Source organism: Gopherus evgoodei, chromosome 5 (genome assembly GCF_007399415.2).
Source record: "Gopherus evgoodei ecotype Sinaloan lineage chromosome 5, rGopEvg1_v1.p, whole genome shotgun sequence".
NCBI classification, from domain to species: domain Eukaryota; kingdom Metazoa; phylum Chordata; order Testudines; family Testudinidae; genus Gopherus; species Gopherus evgoodei.
The window spans coordinates 133,908,669-133,925,116 of NC_044326.1; the positions used below are offsets into that span (position 1 = coordinate 133,908,669).

At 47.5% G+C, this 16,448-nt stretch overlaps 1 protein-coding gene across 4 annotated transcripts in view; it reads right to left on the reverse strand.

Annotated features, from left to right (window-relative positions):
• BTC (betacellulin) overlaps positions 1-16,448 on the reverse strand; it is a 31,523-nt gene that overhangs the window by 1,363 nt on the left and 13,712 nt on the right. For all 4 annotated transcript variants that reach the window (XM_030565239.1, XM_030565238.1, XM_030565240.1 and 1 more), the window contains 3 exons: positions 9,353-9,470; positions 2,754-2,900; positions 1,212-1,319 (listed from right to left, as the gene is read on the reverse strand). In XM_030565239.1, the coding sequence (XP_030421099.1) occupies positions 1,214-1,319; positions 2,754-2,900; positions 9,353-9,470 (371 nt within the window). In that variant the 3' untranslated portion in view covers positions 1,212-1,213. The remainder of the gene's footprint in view (positions 1-1,211; positions 1,320-2,753; positions 2,901-9,352; positions 9,471-16,448) is intronic.

Genomic DNA, 16,448 nt, shown 5'->3' on the forward strand with positions numbered 1-16,448 from the left:
ACATGACACGTGAAATGAGCTGCTGTGAGGGGGAGGAATGTGCGACTAGCTGCTGGATTCTGCAGAGACTTTGGGAGAACCACCTCCCTATCGCAATGCGACTCTGCCACAGGGAAGCCCATAAGAAGGTAAAACATGCACTCAGAACTCGGTGCAAGAGCACTCAGGCTTTAAAGGAGGGGGAAGAGATGTCTTTTGTGTAGGATTTTTCAGATCACTCAGTGCTGGCCTAATGCTGCTTCCACTGGAGTGGGCGATGAAGCTTCCATGGGAGTGGGGTTAGGCTAACGCTGAGTGCTTGGTGACAGGAGTTCAGGCCTGCCCAGAAGGGGAAGGAGGCAAGACTGATGAAGCCAGGGAACCTTGGGAACCAGGGGAAACCCCCCCACAGCCTGCCTTACACTAGCAAAGGACTTCCCACAAGTCACTGCCAGCACTAACTGCCACAGGGATTTTCAGCGGACACCTTCCTGATCCCCAGCCCTGGCACTTCCCAAGCCTGCAGTGCCTCTCCACAGAGCCTGGGCCATTGCTCCCTTTCGTTCCCTATGTCAGGGGGCTTCCACACTCCTCTGTGTGTGTCAGTCAGTCACAGCCAGGGACACCATACTGGAACCCACTAACGACAGGCGTGTTTGAAGTGGGGCTCTGCTCTAATGAACAAGGATGCACCATTGGCACCCATGGTTCTTCTTCAGGTCGTGGGGGAAAGCGTCTCTGTTCAGTCATATTTCCTCACTCTACTGACAACACACGTCCCTCCTTTCACTCCCCTCTGCCCTGGCACAGCTGCAGGAGAGTACAGGGGATCCAGCCCTACTCACCCCTCTGCAGACCTTTCACTGTGTTTCAACCCTGCCCTCCCTCCTTCCTGTCCATCCCCAGCCCCTGAAATGGAGCTGCTGAGGGGAACCCAAGGGATGACTCTGGCCTGCAGAAGCCCCATGTGGGACAGGGCAGGAGCTGGAAAGAACACTGCTTGATTTTCACAGCCCAGCTCAGGTTGGCAGGGCTGGCTCTTAAAAAGGATCTAGTTTTTAATTTTAAACTGAGCAACTCTGGTACGGAATCACTGGGAGGCAAACAGAGAGATACTCCTAGGGTCATTTTTAACAGAGTCACCCCTAACCCAGCTGCTGCATGTGGAGTTTAAACTGGACATTGACAGGGCTTCATTTTCTGCATTCCCCGCAACCCTCAGCCTAACTCACCTTCATGCGATGTCCGTCTCCAGGATACCCTCCTGTTTGGTAGGCAAATCTTTCTCTAGCGTTTCCATTTCTTCTTCCTTGCTCCTCCGGCGGCGCTTCCGACAGTGACTTGTAGAGGGAAGTCAGCAATTAATCCAAGCTAGCTTGGTTAGTAGCAGAAATTCACTCTTTCAAATCAGACGTACTCCCCCTGCCCCCACCAATCCTTTAAAATAATATTTTAAGACCCATAGAGCACTTCCCAGAGCCCTGTATAAAACACGATCAACCTTCCCAGCACACCCAAAAGATCATTAACTAGTCTCCACAATTTACAGATAAACCAACTTGAGGTCGGCTCTCCTCCAACCTCCATTAAAAATCAATGCAGACTCCCATTGACTTCAGTGACAGTTGAAAAGGGTCCTGGGGCTCCAATTCAGCAAAACACTGAAGCCTCAGACCTTCCTAGAAACGGCTATAATTAAATTGGTACAAGAACGTTGCCTTCCAGTGGTCAAGTGAATTGTCCACAGCCACAGAGAGTGTCCAGGGAAGAGCTAGACTGGAGTTCTAACCCATGTACTCAGACCCACTGCCTCCACCTTCAATTCATTGGTCATTCGTGGGCCCCATTTCTCATTGCCACTTGCCTGTTTACCAAATCAAGGGATAACTTCTGTCCTGTTCAGTGCTTGTTCCAGGTATTAGCAGGCCCGGTATAGGGGCTACTCCTTTTGTCATCAGTCAGGAGGTTCTTGGTGGAGTAAGAGGGAGTCCACCATCCTCAAAAATAAACGTGTAAGATCTCTGGGGCAAGAACGGTCCTATTGTTTGCCTGCACAGCGTCCAGCAGAATGAGGTCCTGGACCACAACTGTGGCTCCTAGACACTACCAACGGCTACCCTACAGAAAAATCCAATGCTGGCAGGAACCCAACAATAGTTTTAATCTGTCAGGTTGGGTCTGCATCCCTTGAAATCAATGGCAAAGCTACTAGCCACTGCAGTGCTGTAGGATTGGGTGTTCAAAGGGGACAGAGCCAGTGTCGGCTGGCTTGGGCTTGAGATGTGGGGGCTAAAAAGAACAGTGAAATGTTCAGACTTGGGCTGGAGCCTGGACTCTGACATCTGCCCCGCTCACTGGATTTCGGAGCCTAGGAGCACCTACACTGCTATTTTTAGCCTCACAGCCCAAGCCCCAGGAGGCCAGGCCAGCTGGCCTGGGCTCTGCGACTCTGTGCCGCAGGTCTTTTATTGCTGTGTAGATGCACCCTGGGGTTATTAGGAGCAATGAGAAATCAATTGTATTGCAAAGCCACGATGAGAACCATCATGAGCACATCCCTTGATGTATTCCTCAAAAGGCTACTGGTTCTGCCACGAGGGCAGGGGACTGGACTCCATGACCTCTCGAGGTCCCTTCCAGTCCTAGCATCTATGAACCCCTGATGTTTCCTTTCCAGGCCAAAGCCCTCTGTTGCAGAACCGATGGAGGAGTTCTTTAGACAGACCTCGCTAGTGTTCACAACAAAGAGATGTAAAATACACAGGCATACTTACTGACTGCATATGCATATGCATATTATCAGGCCAACCAGCACCACCATTGCAACGATCAAGCAAATCACTACAACGGGGCCTTGGTCTCCTCTCAGGTAGAATATGTCCACTCGCTCGCATCTTGCGCCAGTGTAGCCTTTCTCGCAGCTGCAAGAGGGAGGGAAAGCAGGACAACAAAGACTTGACACTGCGACGAGAACACCCAATGGTCACAGGAATGGGAATCAAAGGCCAGTCCTTCAAACGCGCACACGGACACAATCGTCGAGGGCTGCATGGTAACTCCGCCGGCTGCCCTGTGCAAGGGGCAGCCCATAGTCATGCTGCCCCAGGAGCAGAGCACAGCATGAAGTGTGGCTCCCACGCCGTCCCTCCCCCTTGCTCTGGGGAATCACTATGTTACTTCACTTCCTTTCCTATGGCAACCAGGGTTCCACCACCTGCTGGGGGTATCAGGCGGAGCAGGGACCACACACCTGGAGCCACAGACTGAGAAAGGGCTGTGACAATCCAGCCCTATATGAGTAAGGCTTTGCAGGATCGGGGTATTGTATCACTTACTATCCGCTGTATCAAAACCCGGGGCCCAAAGGAGCCTTTGGGTGAACCCTGCCACCAGGCTGCTGCAGCTGTGATCAGGGATGGGTTAAAGCCAAGCACAACCTTTTTTTCAGCTTCAAGCTTGCTCATACATACTTGGTGGGGCAGGTACTACCCGAAGTGTTAATACGCCACCCCTGAGCACAGGGTGCCCCTTGGACCCTGGAACTCCTCAGTGTGAGGGACCCGGGCCGGTGATCAGAGACGAGTGGTTTGATTTTTCCTGCAGGGTCTTGGGCTTTGGCTCTCCAAGCAGAGCCACACTGAGAACACTTGCTGCCAGCATCACTCACAGCAGGCAGAGAGAGAGCAAACCTGCCTGGAGACCACCCATGCACTAATGTGAATCGATACCAACCGGAGACAACCTCCTATTACAACAACAGGGTACTCAGTTTATTCTGGGGAACAGACTGGCTAGTAAAGGCTCATTATCTTGGGCAGATTTCACTGCATTTTCAAATTTCTCAAGGTTAACTGCAGCATTCGCAAGGGTGCTGCGTTACGCTCGGCTTGGAACATGGGGAGTCACTGTCCACTGCTGCCAAAAATCACCCTGGGCCTTGAAAATCTTTTTGCTGCAGAAACCGATGGCTGGGTAACCTCATTAGCTGACTTGTGAGCCAGCCACGACAAGCCAAGTCCCAGTCCCCCTGATGAAGTGCTATCAAAGAGAGGACTGAATGTGAACACCCCTCCGGCTGTCTGGTGAAGCCGATTCCATACCTTCTGTTCAGAGGGGCAAATGAAATCCACAGTATATAAGGTACAGAAGTGAAGAGAGCACATACAGCACATGGAGAGGGATTCAGGGCAAAACTCTTCATCCTGAATCTCTCTGCTTTCCTCCCTTAGGTACTGTGGGGTCAATCCACTGTAACGTCTCTCCATCAACAGCAGCGCCCCACACACACACCTGACCACAGGAAGGCAAGCATCAGTGGGAGGTTGATCTGAAAGGGCCTGTCTATCCTGGGGGGATGGCACTAGACTAGTGGCAGCGCTGGGTATAAGTGGCCTGCATACAGCAAATCTACCACCTCGGTTTGAACCAGTGCCGCAGCAAATGGTGTAGCTACATTGGGGCAATACGAAAACCATCCCTGCTCACACTGGGTCTTCCTCCCACCTCTATCCGCCTTTCCTATTGAAAACGGTCAGGCAGGGAAAGCCCCATGCAGTGTGAGCATGCTAGACAGGGCCCAGCAGCAAAAAGAAACAAAAAAAAGCCATGATCGCGATCTTCGGCACTACCGCGGCCGCTTCAGAATTCGGCGGCAATTCGGCAGCTGGTCCTTCGCTCCAAGAGGGACTGAGGGACTCGCCGCCGAAGAGCCGGATGAGTTGCCCCTTTCCGTGGGCCGCCCCAAGCACCTGCTTGCTGGGCTGGTGCCTGGAACTGGCCCTGATGCTAGAAATGCTGCACCTTTCGTCCAGCTGCCGCATATTTGCAGTTCCCATCAGCACACTAAGTCACCTCTATCTTTCCCAGTGAGCCCCATCTTATCACCGTGTTACCTAGATGTGTTCAAACAGGGTTAGCTGACTCTAGCGGTATAAACACCTGTGGCTCATCTACACTCGCTCTCCCACAGTTTGTACTGGTGGGACTGCTACAGCAACAGCATGAAAAGTCAGCCGCAAACAGACTGCAGGCGCTTCTGACTGTATAGTCCCTGGGGCACCCTACACAGGGCAGAGCAAACAGCGAACACTGAACAAACGCACAGTCACCCAAGCAGGCCACAAACCGTCAGAGGAATGTTAGTGTGGATATGGTAATTAGCATTATCTGAAGCTCACTAATCCCCCAAACCACAAGCACCGAGGCACCAACATGAAGCGTGCATCTGTCATTCTAACAGCCATTCCAGTACAAAGCCCAGCCAGTTCGCCAAAGGTCAGCAGGCAAGGGGCTGGGGGAACGTTTCAGGGGCCAAAACCTGAGACTCATACATATCTTGGCCCCTCATTCATGAACGGAGGGTAAAAGGTTGTTCAAACCTTGCATCCCACCTTCACCATGTACCTGTGCAGCTGTCTTCTTGGAACACTTGGGGGGGAGGGCTTGCAAGGGGGAAGAACAGTGACCTTTGTTCCTACCCCCGAAATCTTCATGGGGCAGCCACTGACTTTCTGCCACCAGGTGAGCGAGGCCATGTCTACACTACCACTGCCGCCACCATCGCATCGTTTGCGCACGTACATTTTGCTCCTTGTGTCAGAGGTGTGCGTCCTCACCAGAAGCACTTGCCTCGATTGTACTGTCAGCGTGGTACGACTCCTGAACGCCATTAACAGTTGACAGAAACAACACAGCGTCTACACAGACACTGCGGTGACCTAACTACATTGACCTTGACTCCACACCGCTCATGGAGGTGGAGTTAAGTCAGCATAGTGGGGCAGTTACATCGGCAGGAGCGAAATTTAAGCATAGTTCGGTGGATGTAAGCTGCCTTGAGTCAATCTAGCTCTGTTGTGCAGACCAGGCCTCAGTGTGCACACAAGAGTGAGGGAAGCAGGATCTCTAGCCCTCACTTCAGCCAGGTTCTTATGCTCTCACTTTAAGCACAAGTTGCTCCACTAAGGCTACATCTAGACTACCCGCCGTATGGGCGGGTTAAAATCGATTGCTCGGGGATCAATATATCGCATCTCATCTAGACACGATATATCGATCCCTGAGCGCGCTTATATCGATTCTGGAACTCCACCAACCCCAACGGAGTTGCAGAATCGACAGGGGGAGCCGCAGACATCGATCCCGTGCGGTGAGGACGGGTGAGTAATCCGATCTTAGATATTCGACTTCAGCTACGTTATTCACGTAGCTGAAGTTGCGTATCTAAGATCGATTTCCCCCCCGTAGTGTAGACCAGCCAATAGTCACGTCCTTAAGGCTAACCATGTGTTCTCTTGTTGAGCTGGGGCCTTGGTGAGGAAGTCCTGAATAGGAACGGCTTGGTTTGGACAATGGAAAACCTTTCCCCTACTTTTCAAAATTACCAGGGTAAATGCACAGTGATCAGCTTCCACAGACTAGGACCTGAGAGACCTTGGGTTCAGGTCCCTGCATCACACAGACTCCTGCGGGCCTTGAAGATACGTGCAGCGCTCATACTACAGCAATGAGGCCAGATAAGTACCTAAGACATCAGTTTTGAAAGCTACTTTTATTTCTGTGCAAGATGAAAGTTTAGATTATATAGTCCAAGGGTCGGCAACCTTTCAGAAGTAGTGTGCCGAGTCTTCATCATTCACTCTAATTTAAGGTTTTGCATGCCAGTAATACATTTTAACATTTTTAGAAGGTCTCTTTCTATAAGTCTATAATATATAACTAAACTATTGTTGTATGTAAAGTAAATAAGGTTTTTAAAATGTTTAAGAAGCTTCATTTAAAAATTAAATAAAATGCAGAGCCCCCTGGACTGGTGGCCAGGATCCAGGCACTGTGAGTGCCACTGAAAACCAGCTTGCATGCCTCCTTCGGCACCCGTGCCATATGTTGCCTACCCCTGATATAGTCAGTCACCAGCTTCTCCTGGATATCATTATTGCTCCTTACGGCACTCTCAGTGCAATGGAACTGTATGTTGCAAGACTTTAACCCAGCAAGGAAGAGTAATCATGTGCAGGAGACCTAACCAGTAAAACTGGAGTGTTATGGGCCACGTTTTCCCAGCAGGAAGTGGATATAAAATGAGGACACATTTTGAAGAGTGCAATGCCCAATATTTTCACCTTTCCCATCCAATTCTTAAAGTGCAAAAAAAAACTAAACAGAAAAACCCACCAACAGTTTAAGATATTTCAAAAAAAACCAACCAAACAAAAAAAAAAACACGAGGATTTTCACTCCATGCACCTAAAGAAGTGAGGATTTTTACCCACGAGAGCTTGTGCCCTAATAAATAGGTTAGTTTTAAAAGGTGCCATCGGACTCCTCGTCGTAAGATAATTTTGTTCAACTTGGACAATTCACTCCAGGTAATTACAGCAAATGGAGAAATATATTGCACTGTGTGAGAACACTGAATGAAGGACAAAAATGTGGTTAGAAAAACAAGCAAGATACCTGTGTCACATCATAACAATATTACTATGAAGAATATGGGTATTATATCAATCTGGCATAACTAAGCTATGTTTTATGCAAGATAGGTCCTGTGAGGTATCATTGGAAAGGTTACACTCTACTGAATGTGTTTATCCAATCTGTGTACATGTATCATTTCTGCCTCTGAAGTTAGGAATATTGACTATGTAACCATTACAACTGTGTGTGTATTTGGGGGAATGCCCACCAGACAATCGGCAATCAGCCTGGACGAGCCATTAAGCAGAACAATAAGACTTTGAAGATACTAATCTCCCACCTTGCTGAGGTGTTGCTTTGACATGGCAGGGTCATGTGATGAAGTCACCTGGCATGGAGTACCACCTTGGACACTGCTGGTATTTTTCCACTGAAAACAAAGGATTCCTGCCTTTTGTAAATTCTATTTAAGTCTGGGCAGTAAGTCAACCACGGCTCTTCTCCATTGCTTCCCCGCCCAGGAAGGAAGACTGCTAAAAACACCTGGAGAAAGGCAGGGCTGAGTCTAGCCTTTCAGGAGACATAACTGGAACTCTGAGCTGCAAACACCCTGCAGCCTGCTTAAAACCACATTTAGGGTGAGAAATTACTATTTGTAACCTGTTTCTTTGGTGTATTAAGCTTAGTTTATGTGTTTTGTTTTATTTGCTCAGTAATCGCCTTTGTTCTGTTTGCTGTCCCTTATCACTTAAACAAAAATAAGTTTATCTACAAAAGGTAAATTTTATTTCAAAACCCAGTTTGTTCAATTTATATCTTGGGGAGGGGGGCAAAAAGCTGTGCCTATCTCCTTCCACATTCAGGGAGGGGGCCATTTTTAGGAGCTTGCGCTGTGCAGATCTTTCTGTACAGCGCAAGACAATATTATTTGGGTTTACACTCCAGAGCGTGTGCACACAGGAGTGCTGCCCATTCCCCTAGCTGAGTCCTCCCATGGAGAGCTGATCGCAGACTCTGTGTGATTCTACCGTTGGGCATGTCCCTACTTGTGTGTGGGCTGAAAAGAGCCTTGACAGACGGTCGTAGCAACACAGAATGAGGGAAGCCCAGGCTGATGCGACAGGCGGGCTCAGTGGGACCCCAGCACATCAGGTGGCACCCCAAAAAGGTAGGGGTCCAACCCATCACAACCTGGACACATCTTTGACCATTCCAATTCAGAGCAAGCTGATCCAGTGTCCCTTCCCGGCAAAGATCAGAAGGGCAGCTTTACTGGGAAATTGCTGGGAAGCAGCAGGCTGACAATATTTTAATGAAATTGAACAGCAGCTTAGCTAGGATTGCAGGGGAAAGATCAAACCCTTTGGGCTGCTACTTCATGCAATCTTAGCCCTTCTCCAAACTGCTTTAGGAAACGTATCCTGCTGCTGCTGGAGACAGAGAGAGCTTTGCCATTAACTGCAATATGAGCAAGATCAGGCCTTTTATGAATATTTTTGATCTCTAGTTAAAAAATTGTTTACCTCTGACTTGTACTCAAAGTACCTAGGAGGACAACTAGCCAAGCTTTCTATTTACATTTCCAATGAGAAGAAAGGTTTCAAAAAAGGCTCCTTCCCACTATCACCACCTGTGTGTGTCTGTGTTACTGGAAAACCTAAATACTATTTGACACAGAAGGTTTTGCTTGTGTCCTTTCAGCCAGCCTGGGAAAGGTTCCAACCTTGAACCAGATTCAAGACTTTCATGCTCTCACGTTTCAGTAGAAGCGTCTGCGTCACCCTTTCAAAAAGCTCCTGACACTTTGGAACAGCCCCCTAGTGCCGAGAAGCAAGTGGGGGCTACACGGACCAAGTTAGTTAGGAGTCGGTCTGCCGATAGTGAAATATTTCCACCGCGTCAAGCCCCGGCTAGTGCAATTTTATGTCCTTCCCCTTGGTCTGGAAGTTTTACTTACACGCAAGCTGGTGTCTCTTCTGCCATTACATAGCGACATCGCCCTTTCACACAGTAATGCTTGTATTCCTCGGGGCACTTAGAAAAGTGCCCTCTCCGACGCAACTGCGTGATATTATCTGCAAAAACAAGAGCGAGTTTTCAAGAGGACACAAAACCAGGTTTAAGCTACGGACGATCAACTTCACTGCCAAGCTCCTCACAAAACATTTCCATCCTGTATGTTATATAGGTGGATAAAACACTGGCCCGAACCCCAAAGGTAAAATTCCAGAGGAGCTATAAGGTGTCAGATGAAGGAGTTAATTCAAAATAAGCACACTGTCAAACCCCCACCACCACCTGGAGAAGCATCCACACCACTGCAAGAAAATTCAAAGCAAAAATCAGCGAGCTAGAAGACTTGGCAACTGAAGAGGGTCTTGATCCAGCAGACATCCTAGGAACATGATCAGATGGCAAGAGTCAATGGGATCCAATACCTGGCGATGGGACAGATTAGCTCCGAGGTAGGGGCGTAGTGACGTAGCTAAAGGAGTCCATAGAATCTACAGGGGAAAATTCTGATTGCACAGGACCATGCAGTTGAGAAGAACGTGTATGGATACAAATCCCAAGTTATAGGAATACACATTATGTGAGTAGATCTCCAGATCAGGAAAGACTGTTACAGTGGGTGGCTTCAACTTCTCAAATAAACTGCTCCAATGTCATACCAGGGCAAAGCTTCCTGAAGCTACTTCTCAACACTGGTAACAACAGCTAGTTCTCGAGCGTGCAAAAGGAGAGGCTATTATCTACGGAGCCCTAAGTAACCCAGGACTTGGGTCAATACGTAACTACAGTTGGGTCATTAAGTTACAGTGAAAGCCATATAACTAAGTTCCAGATCTTTAAGGGGGGAATCCTGCAAACTAAGTAGCTCAGTGACACTAAATGGTAGAAAGTGATCCAAAGAGCCAGTCAGAAACCCCAAAGTCAAAAGGGAAAAAGGAAATTAAAATCTTAGGATAGAGACTACTTACATGGCCATGAAAGAATCACAGCAGATATTCACAGCCCGAAAGAAACACATCCAGCTATGGCAAAGGAAACAACTAAAATTATGATGGCTAAGAGGGAATCTGAAGAGCACTTCTGGGACACAGCTTGGTCTCTACATGGCTGAAAACAGTGTCTCCAGTGTTGTAATATTGGGCCAAACAACTGCTGGCCTTTCCTTGTCTATCCCCGCGCTACTTACCATCTCATATACTATCAAAATGCTGACTCCCACTCCTGCTCGCCAAGGATGCCAGTTTCCACTGCCCACTCGTTCAAACAAATCCTTCAGTGCATTCACCCAAGCTGCCCCTTATGCTTGAGAGGCACTCCTAACAAACATCTGCAGGGCCACCTCACTGTCCTTCCTCCCGATCCCTCCTTCAAACGCTCCTTTGCTGTGATCGCTACAAAAAACTTGGCAATAGCTAGGCAGCTGATGTGCCGAAAACACGGCTGTCTGACCGTTTCCTTGTCATTCCCAGTCTGTAACCACTTGGTCTATTGTCTTATGGGAAGCAGTTTAAGGAAGGGATCCAATTTTTGTTCTGGGTTTATGCAGCACCCAACGCAGTGGGGCTCCGATCCGCAACTAGGGTTTCTAGGCACTGCAAATAACTACTACCGTGCCAGAGGCAGACCTTCAAAGCATGGAAACTTCAAAAGGCTAGTACAGTGAGAGGTGCCAGACACTACAGGCACAGAGAATACCCAGAGACTTGTGCTGCGATAAATGTTACGTGTATTTGTGTGAGCAAGAGATTGTATTCTAGCTGGGGAGAAGGTTACGGTTTTCTCCAGGAACTAAAATCAGCCAGGGCAATTACTACAAGTTTTCACACAGGTAACTGGCTCCACTGAAGTACGGCTCCTAGGCAGAACTGCATATACTGGTTCAGACTGGGTTCAAGCAAAGAATGGGCTGTTGGTATAAAGGAGCAGTGTGAACTGACTCAGGGCCTCCCCCGATCCTCTAACAGAGAGAGCAAAACCCTATTGAAGGGTTGGAAGGACTGGAACTCGTCAGCCTCTCCAAGAGAAAGATGGAGGACACGTGGTAAGCTTAGCATGTGTCTTGACTGTTTACTGTTGTGTGACATTTTCTCTAGTTGTTTCCATCCGAAGTAAACAGACTGTGCTCTGTAAACGCGGGCAGGTTGCTGGTAACGCTGTCGCCCACGTGGGAGAGAGCAGAATTGCATGTGCTGGATTGAGGTCAGGCCTGCTGGGGGGAAAGCACAGTGAATGGCAGGGAGATGCAACCCTAAAACCACCATCTGGAGGGAGAGGGATGTGGATTCCGGACACGCTAGTAAAGCAGGTGCCAACTCTTACCAAGCCTGTAGGTGTCAGCTGAGCACTGAAATTCATAGCTGGAAACCAGTCCAGCTCACCTATATGTTAATATCGTTCAAGACAGGTGTTAGACTTGTAAGGATGTGTTTATACTCTAGAAAATGCTTGTAAGTTGCTGCATTACTCTTACTTGTAACATCTATATTCCATGTTACAGAGTACAATAAAAAAGTGTATTATAATTGTAAAAATGCCTGCCCTGAACTTGTGACTACAGATGGGAAGAGTAGCTTCCCCTGCCCATCCAGGAGGACTATTAAAGTGGGCCATTGTAGGGCAAAAGCTTTTTTGATGCCCCATCCACCCATGGAGAAGAACATGCAGAAGGATTCGTCCCATTGGTTGGAAGGTAGGAAGAGGGAACACAGACAGACACGAAGATTGTTCATCTCTTTGCTGTTTGAACTCTTACAAGGGCGAGAGTTAAGCAACAAAATGCAGAGATCCCCAGGGTCAACCGGGTTAGCCCTGAAAAGACATTCAATTCAATGTCACCTTTTGGAACCATAGACTGAACTCAGTTGTGCATATAGGATACCTGCATTAACCGATAAATAACTCATTTCCTTTTCCTAGTTAATAAATCATTCATTAGTTTCCTATAGGATTGGCTACCAATGTTGTATTTGGTGCGAGATTTAAGGTACAAACTAACCTGGCATAAGTGACTGGTCTCTTGGAACTGGGAGAAACCTGAATATTTTGTGATTTTTGGTGCAAGTGACCATTTATCACAAAGTCCAGCTTTTGCCTGGGTGACAAGATAGACCAGAGAGCCCACTGGGACTGTCCGTGACTCCATGGCACGACTGTCACAGAGATCCAGGAGTTCACATTTGTTACTGAGTTGGTGAAATCTAGGTATAGAACATACCACCAGGTTGGTGTGTGTGCCCTGTGGTTGGCACACTCAGTTGTGAACCACTCCAGACAGCATGACGATCTCCACCCATAGGTGGCTGGAGACTTGAGACCCATAGGGGTACCCTGGAGGGGGCGCAGTTAACCCGGGAATTCATTTAACCTGGTTAACCCTACTAACCATGTTACAACAGGGTCCCTGGACATGGTTGTCACTGGAACCCGGGGCGGGTACTTGCGGGCAGTGGGTTGGGTAAGTGTGCTCTTCTGGCCCGGATCTGAGCACAGCTCTATACACCGATTAGGGTATTGGAGAGGCAGGCACAGGGATGTATTCCCACTCACAGCCATATGCTGTGTGAGCCAAGGAGCTGTCACACACATGAACAGATGTTCCCCTTGGCTCTGGCATGGCTCCTCTGAACCAGGAGGGTAGGGTCCCATAGCATCACCCAGCACAAAGTGAATAATATAAATTACTTGCAAAAAAAGAAAAAAAAGTAAGTGTTCGGTTGTGACAGGGCATTAACAATCATGACCCTCAGGTCAAGAAATCCCAGCTGTCCAAGTTACTCCCACAGACAACACTCGCAGCGTTAATATTCTAAAAGTTACGCGTAAAAACCAGGAGCAGACATCATCACATAGGCACAACGTGACTTTATGGACCCCATATTAGGAGTGGGATTTCCTGACTCTGGAGGGCCTGATAAAGCAGCTTTTGTTCCGTGTTAAAGAGATTTCCCTGGCATTTCACTGAAAGGAGGAAGAGGAAAATAATCTTAGCTACCTGCCTTGGGAGGTTACCAGCTTTTCCAGCAGAACCTGCCAGGCTCCCCAGACTAGCAGCTCTTCCCTAGGCAGAGTTCTCAAGTGCTGTAAGCTCCCGGCCACCGCAGTTCTAGCAGAGCCAACTTCAATTCTGGCCTCTTTAACTGCTCCTAAGTGTCCTGGTGGGAAGCTACTCAGCCTGAGGAGCTTACAGGTTTAGTCTGGTAAAGGTTACACTGACTGATCTCAAAAAGCACCTACACCATAAGAGAAGGCACACGCATACCTTTTTCCAGTCACTACTGCATAAAAGACAACAACATTATTCAGTCTTCTAATGTTCCTGCTGGTCAATGGCCATAATTCTTACCAAACATAATGAGTCTCCTCTCAACAGCCAAGCGAGTGGCTGCATAAATCCTCTGCCGACCAGCATGAACCATTCTGTGCTTCTACCCATGTCAAAGAACAGCCACCTTCTGCTCTACCATGAAAGCCAGACTTGGTCAGGGCAAGATGGACACCACACTCTTCTCCGCTCTTTTGCCGTACCATCCACCCGTCCATGCCCACAGCAAGTGTCACTAACCGCGGTGCACTACTGCTGCAATCCAATGGACCCAGAACATCTACTCCGCTTCAGGGACTCTTCTGAGTGCTTGAAATTAACCCTCCACGCTTCAGTAATTCACTGTACGACGGGTGTGATCCAGGAAAATGGCCTCTCTCAATGAGTCCCCGTTTTGGATACCTGCAGAGTTCCTCCAAGAGTTCAGTCAACTGGCACTGAACCGCTAATCTTCCCACACTCTTCAGGAGTGGAAGTCATTACCAGAGACATTTCAGGGAAGGTCCCAGCAGCACAAAAGTGCTACCACACTGCAGGGCAGGGGGAAGAAGCTAGAGGAACAGAAGTTAACATGGGAAGAAGGAAGGAGCAAAGGACATGCATGATGGAAAGGGAAGATGCGGATTAGGGAGACAAAGGCACAGCAATAACCAACAATTTCTGTAGGACATGTCTGAACATTTTTGCTTCCATGAATATTCAAATGCCTGAACCTCACTATTGCAAGTACTCCTGGAAAAGGTATTATTTGAGTATTTATTACTCAATACCTATTTCTTAATTGTACCTTAGGTTATGAGAGTCCCAGGGTGCACCCATTCATGAAATGAGTCACCCAATCAGGGACAAGAAATATCACCAAGGAATTGAAAGAACCATCATAGCTCAGAACACCATGAATACAGACAACCTGCACAGACTGTGAATTATTCTTTGAAGAGATTCAGGAAGAATTTCAGACAGACATTCAAAAATTTGATAACCTGCAGCAGGACAACATGCCAATGGGGGCAGTGGGGCGGAACTCCACAAACAGGTTGTATGCTATTCAGTGTGAATTATTTGGCTAGTTTAAGTTTAGAGCGCTTTTCTTCCCCCCCCCCCCCCCCCCCCCGTTTTTGGTGTAATTCTTAATATTTAACAAGCTTAGAGTTTTAGGAAGGTCCTACCTGGCTCTGACTATCTGAGCTCACCAGCTGTTAACCTGTGTTGAGTATGCATGAAATGCCAAGCTCTCATATTCTCCTATTCACTAAAGCAAACTTACCTGCAAATTGAACTGTGAACACCTGAATTCCCTAGCCAAGAGCAGGGGGCAAATGATGTAGCAGAGAAACGAAGCTCTCCTCCCTCCCAGAAGTAATCATCACAAGGGTTAAAAGTTAATTCTAGTACAAAAGAATAATTAGTCTGGAGTGTAGCCTTACCATGCTGGTGCTAAGCAATACTCTTAAGAACACAACACCAGCACCCCATGGGATTATGTTCTCACTGGCCAGGATATCTAAACCTAATTGCTCTCTTCCTTGTTTGCAAGAGAGGGATGGTAGCCCAAGAGACTGTTTCACAGGGGGATAGCATGGCAGTCACTCGGGTCAGCCTTGCTTTTTGTGGGTTCGGTGTCCCAAGATCATACATTTTAAGAAACTGCCTGATGACACTAGCACTGCTGAGCATTTTGATATATTGACATGTCATCTCACTCTCACCACCCCATAATCAGCAAAAATTTGCATGATGTGGGGCATACAAAAATCAAGGTAGAAGACTTCTAACACCTGAAATGCATGTATTTAACATTTGCAATATCAATCACTAACCATATATGTGAATAACAGGGGTACATGAGGAGGGGATTTGAGGGTTACAGCACAGATCTCAATCTTCATTTGATGTGAAAAATATTCTTTTTAATGTGAAAAATATTCAACAAATATTATTACACATACACCAAGTTATAATTCTAATAATAATTTTAACCAAATGCTTCATTTGGAATCATAAATGACGACTAGTTTTCTCTCTCATTCAAACTACAGTTGAGTGTCCTGATGTAGAATCATAGGACTGGAAGAGACCTCGTCTAATCCAGTCCCCTGGTCCCCTGCACTCATGGCAGGACTAAGTATTATCTAGACCATCCCTGCCAGGTGTTTGTCTAACCTGCTCTTAAAAATCTCCGACGATGGAGATTCTACAACCTCCCTAGGCAATTTATTCCAATACAGGTCACTACTTGTCAATCGACATTCTCATCTGCAAATGCTAACACTGATTTTGTCAGGTCATTGCAACACACACACACACACACACACTACTCTTCACCTCCATGTCCTGCACAGAATATGGTACAAGGCCATTTGGCATTGTTATATCCACATTTCACAGATTTACATGGTACCACACTCCCACAAGAGCACTTGATAAACTTCAGAATATCTGGAGGAGCAAGTGAGACATTGTCTGGTACAATTTTTGGAAACAGATTTGGAAAGGTCATCACATATCCACCCATGCTGAAGTGGATCGAGTACTGATGCAAGAGGAGCCAAAACATTTTCCCACACACATATGAAGATGTGCTTGTTTGACGTTTTCCTATAAATGCTTCACAGCTGGTGATAAGGAACTGAGAGCTTTGCTGTTTACACGGTACCTTTGCCAATTTATGCGGCCGATGATTTCTACCGTGCTTCAGACACAGTGGCACAATTTCATG